Below are 19715 nucleotides of genomic sequence, written 5' to 3'. Positions count from 1 at the left end.
ACATATAATCGTTAGAGAACTTGATTTCTGAAGTTAGGGAAAATACATAATTTCCTAGAGATATTCACGCAAAAAAAGAAAATATTTATTTATATAATTTCTTGTAAAAACATTTTCTATATATAGCATGAAAGATGTAGACCTATACATTATTTAACGATAAACTATAATTATTTTGTGTCACTGGACTACCAAGATTTATGTTTCTTTCCTATTGGCTCTTATATCCTAGATCTATAATTTCTACCCAGATGAGGTAAATTGAAGTAGTTGGTCACAATGAATTACTATTAGGGATTTTATTAGCACAAAAACAAACTGCTTCTATCCTTTCCAGCGCATAACGTTGTTGCTGAAGCACGTGGCAAAGAGTGTAATTGTTGAATTTAAAGCAAAATACAAGTGTAATCACGTAAGTAAACGTTCATAATTGAATATTAAATAATGTGTTTCATCGGTATAATGAAAAAACTTATCTGCATTCTGTAAAATTTTGTTATTCGGCATCTTCTCGCACTGCATACGACAGTACATCAAAAACGCACAGTACAAATACTTTAAAACTGTAGTAGATATGTATGTAACTGTTTTGATATAGTTTTCCTAACGTTAAGAATAAATGTAGTTATATGGTATACGATATTGTTTAGTTACCAAATATTAAATGTAATAATGAAGGTGTGGATAGACATTTCTGGAACATGTTTGTGTGAAGTATAGAACTTGTCATCTGTTGCCTAAACTTGTGCAAATTTCTGTATAGGAAGTTTTTCACCTTAAATTAAGATTAATGTTGTAATTGACGTACAAGTATTGCAAATTACAAATTTATATGTCATTATTAATTATATTTATTGTATTATAATGTCTCTACTTTTAAATTAAAAGCATTAATCATACATGTGCTTTGCATAATATTATGAAAACAAGTGAAAGATACTGACATGTATAATTTTGTATATATATTATTTTATTAGTGTTTCTTTTTCTTTTTTATTATAGAATGCCTCTTGCAAAAGATCTTCTTCATCCAAGTCCAGCTGAGGAGAAAAGAAAACATAAGCTAAAAAGGCTGGTACAAAAGCCAAACAGCTATTTCATGGATGTTAAATGTCCTGGATGCTATGCCATCAAAACGATATTTTCACATGCACAGAGATCAGTAGAATGTGACGGTTGTCGTACAATATTGTGCACATCTACAGGTGGCAAAGCTCGGTTGACAGAAGGTTGCTCTTTTAGAAGAAAGGTTCAATGTTAATGTAACAATAACTAAAACGATATGATGTGTACACATTTCTCTTTATATTAAACAAATAAAAATTATTATATAACCATATCTTTATTATATTTTATTCATATTTTCATATATGTAACTTCCAAACAGTTATTTTCAGCCCTTGTCTTTAGATTTTAATGATAAGAATTTAGCAGTGTAAACTGTTGAAGTATTGGGAACATTTATGTATAGGACACAGTTAATTAAACATTGAATCCTGTATCAGTATTAACTCTATTATGAATTGTGTTTCTGCATCATATGTGAAAAAAATATATTGAACACACGAATACATCCTTAATATATCTTTATTTTGATTTACATCTATTTTATGATAAATTTAATGATATATTAAATTTACCATAAGTTATAATAAAATATAAACAAATGTTTAATTAGATAAGTTATATGCACAGTACATAAATAACTTATATAAACAAATAGATTATGATCATGAAATATAATATTACACAATTCCAATATTAAATAATTGTTTAAGAATGTAGAATTGCATTATAAGCTTGGAATATACCCGGTGCGACTTCCACAGAGCGTGACTTCAACGATAACTGCAATTAAAATGCATTGAAAATGAAATCCATTATATAGGTTTTATTATCAAATTAAAATTTTTAAATAATTTGAATGTATACACGAACTTACAATGACATCAGCATCTACATTTGGAAATTTCAATTCATTTAATACCCAAACGTTATTTGTTAATTTAAGAGATTGATATAGCATATCTTGTCCTTCGACATTTCTTCTAGCAATTGTAAATACATTATTTTGCTGCATTTTTTGTACAATTTGATCTACAGTCAATATTACTCTTTTCAATGTATATTGCACCTGGAATATTTGTTTTAATAATCCAATTATTTGAAATGTTGTTAGGTACATTAAATACTAATGCGAAATAAAAAGAGCAAACCTCATTCTGAGCAGGTATATCTTTCCATGTACTAAGAAATACTCTTTTATCTAATTGTCCATCTTCTGCAAAGTATACATTCATGGGAACGATACAAGCAAAATAAAATACATCGATATTATTTTTTATCGCAACTTGAAGATTGTTTAACGGTTCCATGCGTTGTACTGCACCACCGGTAGATAAGATTACACTTGTTTCTATACTAGCACCAGGATTTAATGGGCTTGGTACTTGTAATGGAGCAGCTGGTGTTAAACCAAAACTATTCTTATTTAATTGTATTGCAAAACCTCCCATAGGTTGCATTGCTTTATTCGTAAATGTCATATCCATACTAATCTGTCCATTCCTATTATAAAATAATTATTATGTTTAAATATACATACATTTATTTAATATATAATAGTATGATTGGTGAATCAAATATAAATATAATTGTGAAATTCATTAAAAGCAAAATGCAGATACATTTTGAAGAGTGAAAAGAAAATTATGGAAATTTTAAAACAGAATGCTACTCAGTATGATTTCATTCTAATATTCTAATCAATTTCGATACTAACTTTCATTTAGTATCCATCTGGATTTGCAACTATTTTTATACATTTTTCACCAATTATACAGGTATTTATGTTACTTACTTTCGTGAAAATGTTCCCCAAATGTCAAATCCTTTACCTTTTTCGGCAGGTAACCAATTAACTTTTGGTGGTACATAAGAAGTAGGACCTTGATTAAAACCGAATATATCACCAAGAAGTCCAGTAGTACTTTGTGACACGACAGGTGCACTGCCTGCAGTATCAGTTCCTCCTAAAACTCCATCCAAAACACCTCCTAGTAAGTCCAAACCTAATCCTGCTTGAGGAGCTGGCGTTGGGGTAACCATAGCTGGTCCACCTACACATTAATCAACATACATTAACATTTGCTTTTTGATTACGTACAATTTGAGACGGTGATCGACGATAACATTCGTGACAATCAACATGTTGAAAAACAATATAAATATTATTTACCAATATCCATGCTAAGAAGATCGCCGATCAAAGAATCCTGAGCGGGAATAACTTGAGCGTGAGGTTGCGCTGCATGTTGACTCGATTCCTCATTTGAGTTACTTCTGGCAGGCAGCGATTTTCTAGTACCTGCTGCTTTACCTTCGACGAAAGCAGTAGGTGGTTTATGATATACAGACGCCAAACTTGAAATATGACATATCAATTCATCTAAAAGAGTTGGTTCTAACAGATCTGTTTCTTCTGAAATAAGAGGTTTCTCGGCAAGTACAACTTCTTTAGCAGCTGCTGGATCAGTACTAAGTAATCGCCAGTAGATAAATCCTCTGTCCCTTAAGTCAGGGTTATCAGAATCTTGCGTCGCTAAACTAAGCACTTGTTGAACCAATTCTTGAGTATCTGTAGGTCTTTTAAGAAACAGTTTGACAATTGCTGTGAGTAATTGCAACTGGACTTGAGTATTTTCATCATGGAATCCTTCCAAGAAACTTTCAAGTAATTCGTCTGCATTATCGATACGTTCAGCATATTCCCCAATAATCCATATCATTGAAGCACGTGCTTCAGGTTCATCAAGAGTATCCAAGTTTTCACAAAGGGTTGAAATAATACTTTCATATTTGTTTGGATATTTTCGGAAAATATCTTTTATAACCACAATTGCTTCTTGAACAACGTAATTAACCTAATATAATAGACAAGTAAATATATTGTTCATATAAACAATGATTCTTGACCTTCATCTTACAATACCTTTGTCTGTATCAGATCCAGGAGTGTCGAAACACAACGTTCGGCAGAAGGCTCGACCTTAATAGCACAACGACCAATAGCTCTTACAGCTTTCCGTACAAAATCTACATCAACTTCTGTAGCATATTCTTTTAATTCTGACAAAACTTGAGCTATATTAGCTTGAGATGCTAAACGAATCATGATGTCCAATTTCTCGAGTTTCACATAAATAGGGTCATTATACTTGACGAAAAATACTTTCATTTCATGTTTTAAAATATCAGGACGTTTTTGAACAATTAGATTTATATTTCGTAATGCTACATATTGAACTTCAGGTTCAGAACTGAGTAATGTTACAAGCGGTGGGGCTAATTTCTTTGTCAATGTGCCAACAAAATCGGATTCCGATTGTAACATTTCCATTAATTTCATCAATACCTATGTATGAAAAAATAATATTTTAAAAAATTTAATTAATTAATTATTTACAGTTACAAATATAACTATTAATTCCTCCTTGGATACCCAACCTTAACAGCAGATAGTACAACTGCAGCATTAGCGTGAGCTAGACGTGGAGTAATACGTTCGCAAATACTTTGCGCTTCGCGATCATCTTTAGGTGAATAATTTGCAAGTGAATCTAAAATAAAAACTTGACCCCATTCTGTACATTCGTTGAGAGCAGTTAACAATTTGTTAATAGTTTGTGCATTCATTTCAACTAAAGGCTGTCCGCTTGGACTTGCTTCATTAATTTCAGATAAAGCAGCTACTGCATTTGCAACAACCTAAATACAAATGTTGAATAAAGAGATAAATATCACATTCTGTATAAATATTTAAATGATAAATCAGTTTGATCTAGTTACCATGGGATTACTGTCTGATAAAAGATCTTTTAATTGATCCAAAAATCCTTGGTCCTCGACTAGAGCTGCATTAATATCATAAAGCTTGGCCACGCAAACAGCTGCTGTCTTACGAACATATGGATCCTCATCCTTCAGACATTTTCGCAATGGCTCACACAGGTACTCAGTAATCTTGTCCACGCGTATACAACCCATTGTGCGAACTGCTAATGCTCGAATCAGCGGATTTGGGTCCTCGCAATCCTGCGCAAAAATCGGGCAAGCCAGGGATTCAAGTCTAGTCACAGCAGTGGCTATCTATTTCAACCCATGAACTTTAACGAAATAGAAAATGGTATGGTACCTTTGTCATCGGAGATGTCGCTAGCTCCTTTTGCGTGTCAGAACGAAAAAGGTCAAATTGGTCACCGTCACCATTTTGATTAATTGTTAAATATTATACTTATCAACCATTTAAAATAATATGATACAGAACTGATCATTTTCTAAAGAGCACGAGATATTCATCTTATAATTTTTCTATTTATAGCTTTTTCTTTTTAATAATAATTTACAAATTAAAATTAAATTAAAATTAACACAATTAATTTGGTGCCATGCACATAAGTATATGTTACATGATATTTATTCAAACATTAAAGAATACACATCAAAGTATTTATGATAACTGTATCATGAATTTCAACACTTATTACATGTATTAATTAACACGAAAGTTTTAGAAAAAATAAAATACTTTACGTGCAGATAGTGAAAGTATATGCACTGCACACAAGCAGCAATTTATGATGCAGTCATACATATAAAATAGACATTTAAGGAATTGGTTTGTTCATGCTGTTTATACATTAAACATCATGACTAAAAAATAGCTTCTTGATTCTACCACTGAAGCTGTTTTAAATATTTCTTTTCTTAAGACCAATTATATCTTTATTACAATATTCTAGCTGTGTTAATATTATACATCTTTCTACAAGCTGTTTAATGATATTTTTGTGATTTATAGAAAAAAATTACATGCTCATTTTTGGAAAACAGCATAAAGTATTAGTGCATTAATATTAAAAAAAATTAACACATATGTTATTGAATTCTTGATGTGATCTTTTTCACAATTTTGTAAGATGTTACAACTGTCAGAATTTCATTCCTGCTTTTAATGCTTAACTGAAAAGAAACTCTGGAATTTGGTGGTTACAAACCAAACTGATAAAAATTATTGATGTATTAATATACAGCTTAAAACATAGAATAATAAATGATATATATTTTATTCAACCAAATTCCAGTCTCGTGCCCTTTACAAAATAAGCAATTCAATAAGAAAAAAATACATTCCGTCCCATAATGCAGACAGCTCTGTGCAAACTGATGTAATTTGCAAAGCACAGTCTGTACATAGTGTGAGGCAGGCTGTAAAATTAACATTAAATTTACTTGAAAAAAGATGTGAAACATAAAGAAACAGCACATCAATTTTTTTCCAGCTTGCCTCTTTGCAGACAGATATTTTCAACATCATCCAGGTGTTATTAAAATATATAAAGGATAAAAGTGCATTAATAAAGTATGTAAGTTTTGCTTCAGTTACTAAGCTACATTACCTTAACAAATGTGTTGACAGCCATGATGGCCACATCTGGTTGACTCTTGGCATAATTCATCAGATACAAATACACCAATTTTTTAAGCTCTAAATTGTCTGTCTGCATACAGTTGACAACATCAGGGAAAAGTGCTGATACATCTTTGCCCACAGTCATGGAAGCAATTACCTGCACACAGTTAATATTATGTTTAAACAGCTACTTAATAAATTAATTTATCTGTTTTACAATAACTACAAATAAAGATGAGCAATTACAGTAAAAATAAATTATTTTTTAAGTAAATTGTAAAAGTATTAATGATTTACAAACATATTAACAAAATACTGCATAAAGTAGTGATTTTAAGTTTAATAACATCAGGCATTTTGAAAAATATAAAATTAAAATATAATATATAGTGGTAGTGACAATATTAAAATTTGTCAGTAATAAAAAAGTTTATCATGTGCTCTTAACTATCCTGTTTTTGAGCAGCATGAAACAAATGCATTGATTTGGTATTCAGAAACTGCAAATTTGTAAAGATAGTAACAATGCTCTGGAATAAATATTAAGTTTTAAACTATGAACAAAATAAAGAAAACCAGATTGTAAAAATCATATCGATGATTCAATGCACAAATATTTTATGTTCACTTTTAATATTTTTAAGAAAAGCAGATTCAAAGATTCAATAATACTTTGTATTACATTAAGTAAATACTTCGATTGTATTTATTATATTGTATATATAAACCAGCTATAATAGCGTGTTTACTGGAATTAAGAAACTTATAATAGACAAGATGTTATTATTAATTTATTTATAAAATAGACGTATATGAAAAATCAATTAAAAATTACTAGTTGTTTCCTACAAAAAACTATTTATTATATATATTGACAAAGAATATTTGTACATTGATTTATTAATAATTTGTATGCCTTACCTGCTGTAAACAAAAAATCATTACCTTTTAAAATCAGATTTTTGCTGCATAAAACTATACATTGATTGTTTACTGATAAAATAGAAATATTCCAATATTAAACAAAATTTATTACTTGGCTTATTTATAAATATATTTTACATAAATTATTTAGTAATTGCAATAGCTTAACTTAGTATCCATTACGATATTATTAATAAATGAACTCACTTTTTTTACAGCCTCCTTCTTCTTTTCCTTTTTGTCATTATTTAATTCAGATTTAAGTTCAAATATTTCTCCCTTTTTTGTAGTTGTGAAGTACTTTGAATCTGTCATTTTGGATTTTATATTTTATTAAATTCTGATGTAGATATTCTAATTTACACCCTAAAAAAGAAAGTTATAATTACGAGTCAGTATTATATAGCGTAGGAAAATTGAATAAGATTTCGCTATAGCAAACCATGAATGGATCAATGATCAGAATATATGTATAGTACCATTCTGCTAACACCAACCAAGATACAAAACTCTAATAAAATTCTTTAAACTTTAATACCAAATAAGACTATTTCTCAATTTCAAGAGTATATGTCAAAATATTTAAAAATTGTAATTACTATATATCCATAAATTAAAAATATTAGTATACGAGAACCTTTTAGATTTTTACATTACGTATCCACTGTACCTTAATTGTAATTATTTTTAAACCTATTACAATGATTTGTTGAAAATATTATTTAACAACATTTTATTTTTAGATACCTTAGCTGTTGTGAACAGTTAAAAAGCGTACAAAATTATCAATTGACAGCACATTGACAGATTCCAACGCAAAACGCCCTCCAACCACAGACTAACCAGGGGTCGGAAACTGCCATTGAATTTTTAAGATATTTGTAGTTCGTAACAAAATCAAAATTTGATCAGATGGCGATAGTGATGTTATGATCAGCGCCACGTAGGGACGCAATCACGATTTAATTTACAGTAGTTCACACTTTACCATAGACATTGGTTTATTAGTATATACCCAGTGATCTTTTATTTCGTACTCTTCATGCTAATTTAGAAATTTGGGTATTTGAAATTTTGAAAAGTTAAAAATTTTTAAATTTAAGAATTTGAAAGTAGTCGAATAAACGAGTTATCACTTGGTCATATTTGTTCTATATCATCTTTTTCTTAATTCGCATATTTCTGTTCACCGTTTATATGGTCGAAGTGAAAAACATTTGGTAGTAGGGTAACACTAGCTGGCAGAGAGAGTACTGAAGTTAGGCGCATTATACAAAAAATATAAAGAGTTTTTGTGTTGGATAGTTATTGAAAAATTTCAATTTTTATTTTTAAATATTTACTTAATTTTTACAACGATATTAACAAAGTATTAAATAAACTGTGATAGGATGTAACTTTACGACTTTCATTATTTTTAACCGTAACTTTTCATTAAGTTAAAAAACGATTTACTAAAAAAATTGATGTGCAATATACATAACAAACGTAAGAAAATAATAATGCATTTCGCGAGCAAATATTACAAATGTAAAAGCAATTATAACTAAAAATTAACAGTATACAAGAATTTTTTAATTTTAATTTTACTGATAAGCGTAGCAGAGTTATTAAACAAATATTACATGAGATTTCGAAAGAACATGCTATTTTGTATTCATGCATGTTCATTCTTTGTAACAAGCAAGATAGCTACTTAGCCGGTTATAATTGTAATTATATTAACAATAATATTACAATAAATCGCAGAATAGATGATTCATTTAACATTTAACATATTTACGCTCTATTTGTATGCATTTAAAATTAAAAATATAATAAAAAAAATAAAAAAATTTTAACGGTTCATTGAGTATCTTATGATCATACGATCTTTTATCTTCCAGCAGTAATAACTCAAATTTAACGTAATTATATAATTACAATATACATTTATATAATAATGCTACGTCGAAGATATGAGTACATCACATTCAATTTATGATACTGTCGTGAGTCCAACAACTGTTGTTTTTAAAATATTTCAAGCAATATTACTGCAGTCTATAATACGTACTACTAGACTATACAATAGTATGTAACAAAATTAAAATCTGTTTTAATCTATCAGTCACTTGCATAATTTAAATTAGAATTATAATCAAGCTATTGTAAGCACGCTTGAACTTTTTCAATCCATTCTTGTGCAGTTGCTGCATCACCAGCACAAAAATTATATGTCCGTCTGTTTGTACGAAGCTGCAAATATAATCATCAATACAATTTCTGTTATTTTTTCAACAAGTGAAAAATAATAAAAACTATAACATTATTTTATACTTACATCAAAGAACGATTTATCATCTGTTTTCTTTGGTGGCCCTGGCATTGGTTGGGCTGGAGTTACAGATACTACTTCGGCTAAATCTATAACATGGAGAAAATTGATAGTATTTTTAAGTTTCTTTACGTATCGCTACGATTTTTAATTAATACACACCTATATATCCTTTACAATGAGAATCTTCCATTGCATCATAATACCTTAATTGATGTTTTATAGAATCTAACACAAACCATCTTTGTTTCCAACCTTTAAGTAGAGCACCTCGTTTGTATAGGTAGCCCTCGTGTGTTCTATTTTCAGCAACATTACTGGAGAATTGTTCGTAATATTGTTGTGAAGAAGTTTGTATTGTAGCAACGCCTATAACCAGTGAGTCAAATTAGTTACCACAAAATTCGTGTATTAATAAAATAAATAACTGCAATTTATAAACAAAGAATTACGTTAATGTATACTATGTTACACATACTTGAATTTACACTTCCATTATCACCACCGCTTCGTGTAAGTGTGTGAGTTTGTAAATTATCAGTTACTGTCTTATATTTTGTACAATTTTTTGGTACTGCATCAGCACACTTATCATGGCACACGTGACCACAATCAACACATCGTAAACCGGCTTTTACAGGACCCCATAATACACCGGAACAAGCATCGCAATGAGTTGGCGTTGCTGAATCTAATCTTTCAAATCTAAGAAAATATAAATAGATTTGTAAATATTTTTTAAGATAATTTGTTTTGTTTAAACAAAATACTGTAACAATTACCTATGTGGATGCGCATAAACGGAACCATCATTTCCAGAACTACTTCCACCAGCGAGTTTACCTCGTAAGAGTAATTCTAATGTAGATCGTTTATGAATCAGTCGACCATGATATCTAACTAATGCAGTACTGAATGAAGCATGTCGCTAAACATAAAAATAAATATATATTATCTTATGAATAAAAGAATGTTTTAAAGAACTTAATATATGTATATTTTACTAACAGCAAGTGAATCTGTATTTGGTAATTCCAGTTTATCCCAAAGAACTTTCCATTTTTGTGGTAAATGGCCCAATTCAGTTTCCAATTTATGAATCTCTTCCAAAAGATGAGAAAATTGATCGGGTACCATTGAACTTACACCGTCATACCTATCGTATGTTAATAGCATTAATAGCATTAATAAAACGATAAAGTAAATTAAATGAATATAGTCATACCCTTGTGTAACAACTTTCCGGTTACTTTTCACCACACCATCAGCAGCTTCTGCTTCTTCCTCTTGTTGTGAGTCTTGTTGTAATACTTCTAAGTCATATGCAGGCCCGTGAGCTAATTCTTCTTCTAAATAGTATTGCCAAATATCGAGACTTGGCAAATGTGATACAGGTCTTAATACCGTATTTTCCGTATTAGGAGTATACATGAAATTATAGAACAAGGGACATCTTGCATGTTGTTTTTCAATGTAATCAAATATGCTTTGACCAAGATTACATCCCTGATTTGTTCCTGCTAATCTACCTCCAGGGTAAATTGTTTCATCGTCGCTACCTGTATCTACACCTTTATGATGGCTTGTTAATGATCCCCTTTTGTCTTCTACGGCAGTAATACCACATTCTACTCTATCGAATTCACAGTCTAATAAAAATGTACGGAAACGACATGAAACCGAATGATATGCCAAAAATTTTAAGTAATATTCATTAAATTCAAACGCTAGTGGAAATTGCTTTTGAATTTGATGTATTATATCTAGGAACTGAAGAAAGGTTGGGGTAAAGTTTGTAGTTTGAGAGTTCGCTGCAAGATTACTTCGGTGCCCGAATCTGTGACCAAATCCAAGCCATTCTTTTTCGATCAAAACTCGAAAACCTTCAATAGTTCTATAATGAGGATCAAGACATACTTGAGCAACAGAACATACTGTTGCTGTGGTATCCCAACCCTCCTCTAAACAAACAGCTACTGATGAGCCTTGAACATCCATTAAATCTATAACAGCCCCAGCTAATTGCATTAAACTTTGAAGCTGTTGTAACCATTCTGAACTTTCAATTAATCTAGAATTATAAATATTGTCTGTTAGAAAATTTTATAACCAATAAAATTACATTCTTTTAGATAAATTGTGCATACTTATAAAAACTTTGGTCAGGCTCTACATTTGGAGAGCTAGGAACGCAGGCTCGCATAAGTTTTTTAAATGCAGCTCTGGTATGTCTTACATCACAGTATTCCACTGAAATGAAATCTGTTTTTGGTGCTGATTCTGCTTTTACTCCCTTTTATTAAAAAAAATAAATTTATTATAATAAAATTGTAATTATATATTTAGAATAAAGTAAAAATTAGTCATCTTACTTTCATATGTGCCTTTTCACCAAGAATGTATAATGCAGCACGTTGAAAAGTATGAACACATTCGGTACCGCTATCCGAATCTGTAGAATGCCTTACAGTTCCACGTTGATGAACTGAAGTCAACGAAGCTTGAGAATTATGTCTTTTATCTTTCAGTGATCCCCAGCGACCAAAGTTCTTAGGCCCCTTACCTCCTGATGAACTATAAACATATAAATAAGCTATTTAATTAAGTTGTCGCACATTCTGTAAAAGTTTAAACATAATATTAAGATATATGTACCTCAATGTTCCAATTGCTTTATTAAACGGATTACGTCGTGATTGTTCAGGTGTTGCATTACGATCCTCAGCCGCTAACAACAAAGAATCAATACTAAGAGAACTGTCCGACATTCCCCATGCAGAACCTTGTCTTATTGCGGACAATGGAGTTGCAGATACAAGAGCCATAATATATTTTTCTTGCTCTAAGGACGATGTTGTTTCTGAAGATGTTGCTATTAATATAAAACAACTAATGTAATATATTATGAAAAAAATAAAAAATAAAAATATAAAAGTAATTAGTAGGATCAATACTTTTTAGGTTACCAGCAGATGCTGGATGAGCTTTCAGCATGCCCATAACACCCTTCCCATGATAACCTGCTCCTCTAATTAAAAGAGCTTTTGTTCTTGAATGTCTCCATGTAACAACAGGTATCCTATTATGTCTATAAAGCCGACAAAATCTACGAATACTTTCATCTGATACTGACGAAGGAACTATAAGTAGTGCGGGATAACTTCTACAAATCATGTAGGCACAATTCACAGATGATAATCGAAATGGTTCATTTCTACGATTATTATGTGGTCCATTTAAATACAATCCCAGTCGATACCAATCTCTAACGTAACTACGTTCTGATAATCGTTCTAATGTTTTTGCATCAGTTGGTGGTTGAGTTACAATACCAGGAATTTCAAAATCATCTACTGCAAAAATGTCACTTAAATACATTTCAAAATGTGAAACAATTTTTTTAACATATTTCATATTAAAAATGTACTAATATACTAAAGTTATGTACATCTTTGACTTACCACTAAGATCATCATCGTGACTTAAATCATTGTTATCTGTTACTGGTAAACTCATTCTACCAGGTGATGTCATGTATTTATTATTAGTAATAATATTCATATTTGGCAAGACGTATTTTTGTCTTTTTGATGACTGTTTCGGCTTAAAACCAGCCTTACGTGCAGTCTTTAAAAGTGTTTTTTTAGCAAAACCCCTAAACAAAATAATTCTATGATAGTAATTGATGAAAGAAAAATATTAAATAATACACAACTTACTTAAGAGTAGCATTTTTTTCTTTTCCTTTGTGATGAGCCGTCTGAGTAACCAACACTTGGCCATTGAAAGCAAAATGATGGAAAATATGTGGTGGATATCTAGCTTTATGAACTAATTTTCGCAAAGTTTCAATATTTTCAGGTGTAACCTCTTCATCAAAGGCCAATTTTATCAATTGAAAAGTGCAAGACCGTAATTGTAGACCTTCTTGTAGACACTGATCTAAATGTGCTAAGTGCTGTACAGCGACACGCTTTTCCTTAGTTAGCGATGTTACCGGAAAAGCTCGCACAACTAATTGTTCACAAGCAAATGGATCACAAGGTATTCCTTTAAATACAATTCTGTAATTAGTAAGAAAAATAGCTCCTTCGGCTGGCAAGAGTGGTGGTATCTTTGGTAATCCTGCAGAACTTTCTTCTCTTCCATCCGGTAGAAGATAAGCGCGTAAACCATCCATAATGACTTCTTCGCCAGGTAACATGTTAGGCGTCAAGATTTTAGGTTTCTGTATTGGCGGTAATCTCTTACTTTCTCTATGGACAGCTTCGAGGGTTTCGATGTGCATATGAACAACGCCAGGAACCATTTGATGTAGACATCTAACATGTTCAGCGCTTACACCACCTTCAGTACAAACACGGTCCACAAATCGTGAAACCATTCGAATTACTGCACTACCAGTCTCTCCAGGATCAGTTTCTTCAAACCCAGACTCTGCATCGCCACTGTCACTTGCTACACTATTTGTAATACTATTGCTTGCTCTCTCGTCATCATAAATATTATCTTGACGGTGAGTCTTTGCTCCTACATCTAATGGAACCAATAAGTAAACCATTCTATTTGCATAATGTATTGCTTGACTATACATGGTGCTTTCTTCACTTGCTATGAGTTCTTTCTGTTTTTCTGGATCAATTGTCGGCCAGATTCTCATTTGTTCTGCAGCTATTTCAAGAGCTGATGGTTCTTGAATTTGATAAATTGAGTATCGGTCACGAAATGGAAATTCTTTACCGTCACGTGGACTAATAGGACTTAAAATGCCATCATTTATTAGACGTGGCGGAGAATTTTCACCAGGAAGATATAATCGTTTAATATCTTTTTGAACATCCAAATAGAAAGCGTCTTCCCAAAATTGTTGATTTTGCCACACTGGATGTTCTTGAATACAGGTATAAGCAAATTGGATTACTCCTGTACAAAGTTTTCTGCAAAATGCAGTTGCAAGAGGAAGAAGTGCAGCAGCAACTCCATGTTCATCCATGGACGAATCATCTTGCAATGCACAATTCATTAATCGAACAACAAGATCAAATTGTTGATGTTCTAACATAGCTTTATTTCCAACAACGTGCTGTGATAATTCCATGCAAAGCGCTAAACGAGCAGCTTTGCTTTTCAAAGCTCGTAAGACCGCTGGAAAAGTTTTACGAGCATCGGATATTTTATTTTCAAATATACAGTTTATACAATTACGTAGAACTTCCAGTCTACGTGCAGAATTGCTAACCAAATGTCTAGTGTCATGGACAAATGAAATGTGTGGACCCATAGGTACAATACGAGGTTGTGATGGTCTTAATGATGATAATCTATGTACAAAAAAGGAAGTATAATATATAAAAGTATAACACGTGTACACAAGTTTATAAAACTTATCTTTGATACACACCTAACTTTAAGATTATTTTTTGCAAGACCTTCATCTATAATTGCTTGAACTTGTTCTGAATTAATGCGTGGTAAAAGCGGCTGATGTATTCTAGCAAATGCTCCTTCAGGTGGTTTTAAAATTTTTTGTACATATGGTTGTGGATTTGGATTTTCGTTTGTATATAATTGTTGTGCTAATTCTTGAATATGTGTTAAAACGAGTCCTAATAATAGTATAGATTAGAATATACATATCTGAACGAAATTTATAATGTTTTATACAGGCTGTTCCAAGAAAGTTGTACAGCCACAAATGCAAACAACTGACTGATGTTGCCCGAGGTCAACTTATATATTTCAATATTATTATTACTTACTAGTATCTTGTGCTTCTTGTTTTAATTGATCGCTCAAATTATTATATAATTCATCCCATACATCACAAGGCCTCCAAGGTGGTCCCCTTTCTGCAATGAAGGAAGTAAAAAACATGCAATCCAATACTCTAGTTGTAAAATCACAATCTGTTAAACCACGTTCTCCTAAGAATGCTGCCTGGAAATAAAAAATATAATTTGTATATACTTCTTTATTTTTGTATGTTATAGAATAATATGAATAATAATTAACAACCTTATGAAATGTTATAACAGGTTTTGGATGAATTCTTATCAATGTCAGACAGCTTCTGTATCCTTGCAACAACTGAGCAAAGGTTCGCATGAAAACTGCTCTTAATTCTTTATCTAACATAGGTGAATGAGGAGCTCTTGTTGCAAGTGGTGGAAATGCATAATCTGCACAGGATAATTCTGGTTGCAATACTAAAGACAATGCATCCTGGGTTTGTGAAAGAAGTGGTTCAGGGAGTAAGGGAAGTGAAACTCCATCTGGGACCATGATAGACCCTCCATCTAAATCAGCAACTATTACATCCATCTGTCAAAAAAATATGTAGTACCTAATAAAAATAATTATGACATAGAAAATAATACAGAACTACATTAAATATCTTACAAGTTCTGCAACTTCATGTTTCAGTGAACTGTGTACACCCATAATAAATGGAGTAGGTGTACTGAGTACTTCAACTAAAGCTGCTGGTAAGAGAGGAATGTAAACATGAGTATATCTAAATGGATACATCAGTGCAGTGAGAGCACGACATCCTTCAGTTAATCGTGAATAACTTGCAGAATGAAATAGTATTTTATGTTCTGTCATGACAGCACAAAATAATACTAATACGTTACGAATACCTATAAAATATACGTTTTTCTTTAACGAAAAAAATTACAAAATTAACATGTATATACCAATAATTAATTTATTCTTACCTAATTGTTGAAATAAAAGGTTTACACTACTATGAGTTATTGGAAGAGAAGGACTGATTGGAGGTTGAAGTGCTTGACGATCACCTGCACCAATGCTAAACCGTACTTGTGGTCCACCAGCAGGTGGTACTTGTATACAGCCTAATATGTTTCCTACCAATGTCTCTAATGGTATACCAAGATTTTCTACATATACTGTGTATATAATACCAAGGCAATTCTATAGAAATAATATAAATATTTTATTGTTGGACCCAAAAGTAAAGTCATGTTATTAACTTCAATAGAATAATACATACTCTAAATGTTTCAATGTAATCAAGTCTGGAAACCAGCACCAGACATTTAGGTGCATACATAATGCTATGGTGTGTAATTGTTGGCATTGTTCTAACCAAAGAACGACTATCACCATCTACAGGGTCTTCTTCTTCATCTACAGGCTTACTTGGCACAATAGACACAGTTTCATTAAAACACATGCATGCACAGTAGTGACGGTTTGCATCGATGTCAGTTAAAATGGATACAAAAAACCTTGGCTCTTGTCTTTCTGTAGATAATGCCCATCCTTGTGGTTGGCAAAACTATAAAATAATACACAACTAAATGAAAAATATAAAAATTAAATAAAAGTATATCTTACCCATTCTATTCCTTCTATAAATGGTGTATCTGGCCAATCCTTCTCAGGGAATCTTTGTAAAATGATCCCATTACTTATACCACCTCCTATAATAGTAAATAATAATAAAGAATGTATTAAACATTTATAACAATGTTTATATATAAAGATGTTTATATCTTAAAACAAATAAGTTAATTCTTAAATACTATCATAAGGAAAATTTTATTACATGTAAATTTCAGTTTAATATTATTAAAAAATGTAATAACTAACATCAATTATTTGAGTATTTATTTAGCTTACTAATAGTGATAATGATATTGAGAAACCAATCAGTTCTCAGTGATAGTCTTTAAGAGTATATGCAACATATTTTAGATAACAATGTGTTGATAAGAGTTAATATTTAAATTAAAAAATTAGAATGTGAAATGGACAACTATAGTATATAAGAATCAAATGTCATCCACAAACCTATACAGAGTTTATTATAAAAATGATATAATCATTATTTGTCGTATGAAATATTTGCAAATAATTTATGTGGACAACATTTATATATTTTTAGAGAGTAATTGGTGGTTAAAAGGTGAAAACTTACTCTCTTTTTCGTGGTCGTAGCCGACCACAACAAAGTAGTCGGCTAGACGAGACATTTCGGTATATTCGTGGGAGTTCGTGGGGATGATAGCGCCCAACATCCCACGTAGACTTTAATACACGTGATTTCATGGACCGTATCCTATCGAGTAACAATCAACTACCTTGTGTCAATGTTACGCATAATTACGTGTCAATATGCAAATTAATTAAAAAATATCATAAACATTTTCGAATGTATATTCTTTCATGTAAACATTTATCAGATTTTAGAATGAACAGTTAAAAGTACAACAGAGTTCTGAATATATTTAAACGATTTTTGTTTTGTTTGAAGTACAATTTCCAGGCAGTGGTTGAAAGATTAAAGACACCACATACACTGTTGAAAGAAGATCCCTTGCACTCGTCACATTTAGAAAATAGGCTCATTCGTCATTATGCGAGAATACAATATTTCATTTATTTTATAACTCGCAATATGATGCCACACCCCGAAGCTTTAATCCATAACCTTCCAAGTTCAAGCGCCACATTGAGTGTTTGTTGAACCGCGTATGAACCAAAACGCGCCACAGATATACAAACGAAGAGACGAACGCGCTATAATTCGCATTTAATTTAATTTTTTTTTGTCTTCTGCTTGGGTCACTGAGAATATCTTGAATCTCAAAACATAAACGTTATTATAGATGTTACATCGATGTAACTTTTTAGCTTGTTCAGATTAAAATCATTGCATAGTTGATGCATATACAACATTTGCAAGTACAGCATATTATTTAGAATCGTAGGACTTATAAACATATTCTATATACATAACTAAAAATTGTTTACAAAAGCAAATTTAGTTGTTTTCACATTTAATTTAGTTTATTGATTCTCTCCCATTACAAGAAGATGGCGCTTGAATGACATACCTGCTCATTTTGTCTGAGTATAATCACGTCTAGATGTATACAGTATCATCAATTTGCGGCAATTTCAAACCTATCGCCTCATCGCACTCACACCTCTCCCATTCCATACTAATAGAACAAGATCGTAGCTTAGTTTCCTTAAATTTCTAAATTGCACTTCTTAAGATAGTCCTTGGATATATCTCTATATCAAAATGCGGAATATTAATTTTGTTTCAATGTTCTTCTGCAAAGTCTAAAATTTGGAGATTTATGTACTTGGAAATTTAAGCCACCCAGTATATTTGGTATAACTAACATAACAAAAGCGCATGTGCATTGCTTTTAGTTATGAAGCATGATTCTACCAATAAGAACTGATATGCGCAAAATGAATGGAAAAAGAATTTGTTTCTCAGGGTAGGAAACATTTATTGTAACTCAAGAAAATAAACTAGAACGCGTAACATGTGTGTACAAATTCAACATTTGTTTTGAACGAAATGAGCAGAAATTATTAAGCATATTTTGAACATGAAATAAGTAAGTTTCACGAAATAAGTCATTTAGATTAACTTTCTTGGAATTAAACATTTATTTCTGATACAGATAAAATAATAAATATGAAAAGTAATGCTTGTGCCATTATTACAAAGGGTTATCATACTGATATTGCTTTAAAAATTTACAGGTAATTAAACAAGGAATACAGGTATTAGTAACTATAGTTTCTAATAATTATTAGTATAAGTTTAGTACTCCTGTATATTGTTTACTAATTTTTTTCTATCAATATTTATTTTTAGCAATCGAGTATTGTTGATTGTAACACACTTTAAGAAGTTTGGATCATTAATAGCAGTAACTCGAGGATCATCATTTCATCCATTTAGTAGTAGTATATATTCTACAAAGTAAGTAAATCTGTGGTTTATCAATATATAATTTCAAATTAATTTGACATATTTAATAATGATTTTAGGGTTTTATTTGGAAAGGATGACATTGAAATTGTTGCAGCTGCTCGTTATATAGCAGAACAAATTAATATAGATAAACCATTATTAATATCATTATCCTTAAAAGATTATGAACCAGATACTTTAAAAGCCATTGTTGCTGCTATAAATACATTAAAATGATATTACTGTTATAA

At 31.0% G+C, this 19715-nt stretch overlaps 4 protein-coding genes across 8 annotated transcripts; 2 read left to right on the top strand and 2 right to left on the bottom strand.

Annotated features, from left to right (window-relative positions):
- The first annotated feature begins 258 nt into the window (after positions 1 to 258).
- RpS27 (ribosomal protein S27) lies at positions 259 to 1339 on the top strand. Its single transcript, XM_003700923.3, has 2 exons — positions 259 to 412; positions 1003 to 1339. The coding sequence occupies exon 2, from the start codon at positions 1004 to 1006 to the stop codon at positions 1259 to 1261; it is 258 nt and encodes an 85-aa protein (XP_003700971.1). The 5' UTR covers positions 259 to 412; position 1003; the 3' UTR covers positions 1262 to 1339.
- Positions 1340 to 1569: 230 nt separating this feature from the next.
- On the bottom strand, positions 1570 to 8294 carry AP-1-2beta (adaptor protein complex 1/2, beta subunit). Of its 3 annotated transcripts, none has more exons than XM_012279674.2 (12): positions 8144 to 8294; positions 7604 to 7762; positions 6459 to 6629; positions 5195 to 5221; positions 4849 to 5094; positions 4507 to 4767; positions 3992 to 4414; positions 3239 to 3923; positions 2861 to 3119; positions 2217 to 2568; positions 1943 to 2134; positions 1570 to 1848 (listed from the first exon to the last, which is right to left on the bottom strand). In XM_012279674.2, the coding sequence occupies exons 2-12, from the start codon at positions 7709 to 7711 to the stop codon at positions 1774 to 1776; spliced, it is 2799 nt and encodes a 932-aa protein (XP_012135064.1). In that variant the 5' UTR covers positions 7712 to 7762; positions 8144 to 8294; the 3' UTR covers positions 1570 to 1773. The 3 variants fall into 3 exon arrangements, with proteins under 3 accessions (XP_012135064.1, XP_076394586.1, XP_012135065.1); XM_076538471.1 differs by lacking the exon at positions 8144 to 8294 and adding an exon at positions 8067 to 8086; XM_012279675.2 differs by lacking the exon at positions 5195 to 5221.
- Positions 8295 to 8949: 655 nt separating this feature from the next.
- Sbf (SET domain binding factor) lies at positions 8950 to 18449 on the bottom strand. Of its 3 annotated transcripts, XM_012279666.2 has the most exons (22): positions 18042 to 18449; positions 17662 to 17802; positions 17079 to 17164; positions 16732 to 17019; positions 16433 to 16652; positions 16113 to 16354; positions 15729 to 16034; positions 15473 to 15650; positions 15115 to 15319; positions 13433 to 15034; positions 13175 to 13368; positions 12668 to 13066; positions 12369 to 12585; positions 12086 to 12287; positions 11861 to 12006; positions 10939 to 11784; positions 10722 to 10869; positions 10496 to 10641; positions 10192 to 10418; positions 9876 to 10082; positions 9720 to 9802; positions 8950 to 9634 (listed from the first exon to the last, which is right to left on the bottom strand). In XM_012279666.2, exons 2-22 carry the CDS (start codon positions 17759 to 17761, stop codon positions 9542 to 9544), a joined length of 6135 nt encoding a protein of 2044 aa, XP_012135056.1. In that variant the 5' UTR covers positions 17762 to 17802; positions 18042 to 18449; the 3' UTR covers positions 8950 to 9541. The 3 variants fall into 3 exon arrangements, with proteins under 3 accessions (XP_012135056.1, XP_003700969.1, XP_012135057.1); XM_003700921.3 differs by having other exon boundaries at positions 17662 to 18449; XM_012279667.2 differs by having other exon boundaries at positions 12668 to 13063; positions 17662 to 18449.
- A 448-nt stretch (positions 18450 to 18897) lies between these two features.
- On the top strand, positions 18898 to 19701 carry LOC105661811 (proteasome assembly chaperone 3-like). Its single transcript, XM_012279669.2, has 4 exons — positions 18898 to 19102; positions 19169 to 19250; positions 19366 to 19473; positions 19542 to 19701. Exons 2-4 carry the CDS (start codon positions 19183 to 19185, stop codon positions 19699 to 19701), a joined length of 336 nt encoding a protein of 111 aa, XP_012135059.1. The 5' UTR covers positions 18898 to 19102; positions 19169 to 19182.
- The last annotated feature ends 14 nt before the right edge of the window (positions 19702 to 19715 follow it).

This window comes from Megachile rotundata, chromosome 12 (genome assembly GCF_050947335.1).
Source record: "Megachile rotundata isolate GNS110a chromosome 12, iyMegRotu1, whole genome shotgun sequence".
NCBI classification, from domain to species: Eukaryota; Metazoa; Arthropoda; class Insecta; order Hymenoptera; family Megachilidae; genus Megachile; species Megachile rotundata.
This window is presented reverse-complemented; position numbering and strand designations above follow the sequence as displayed.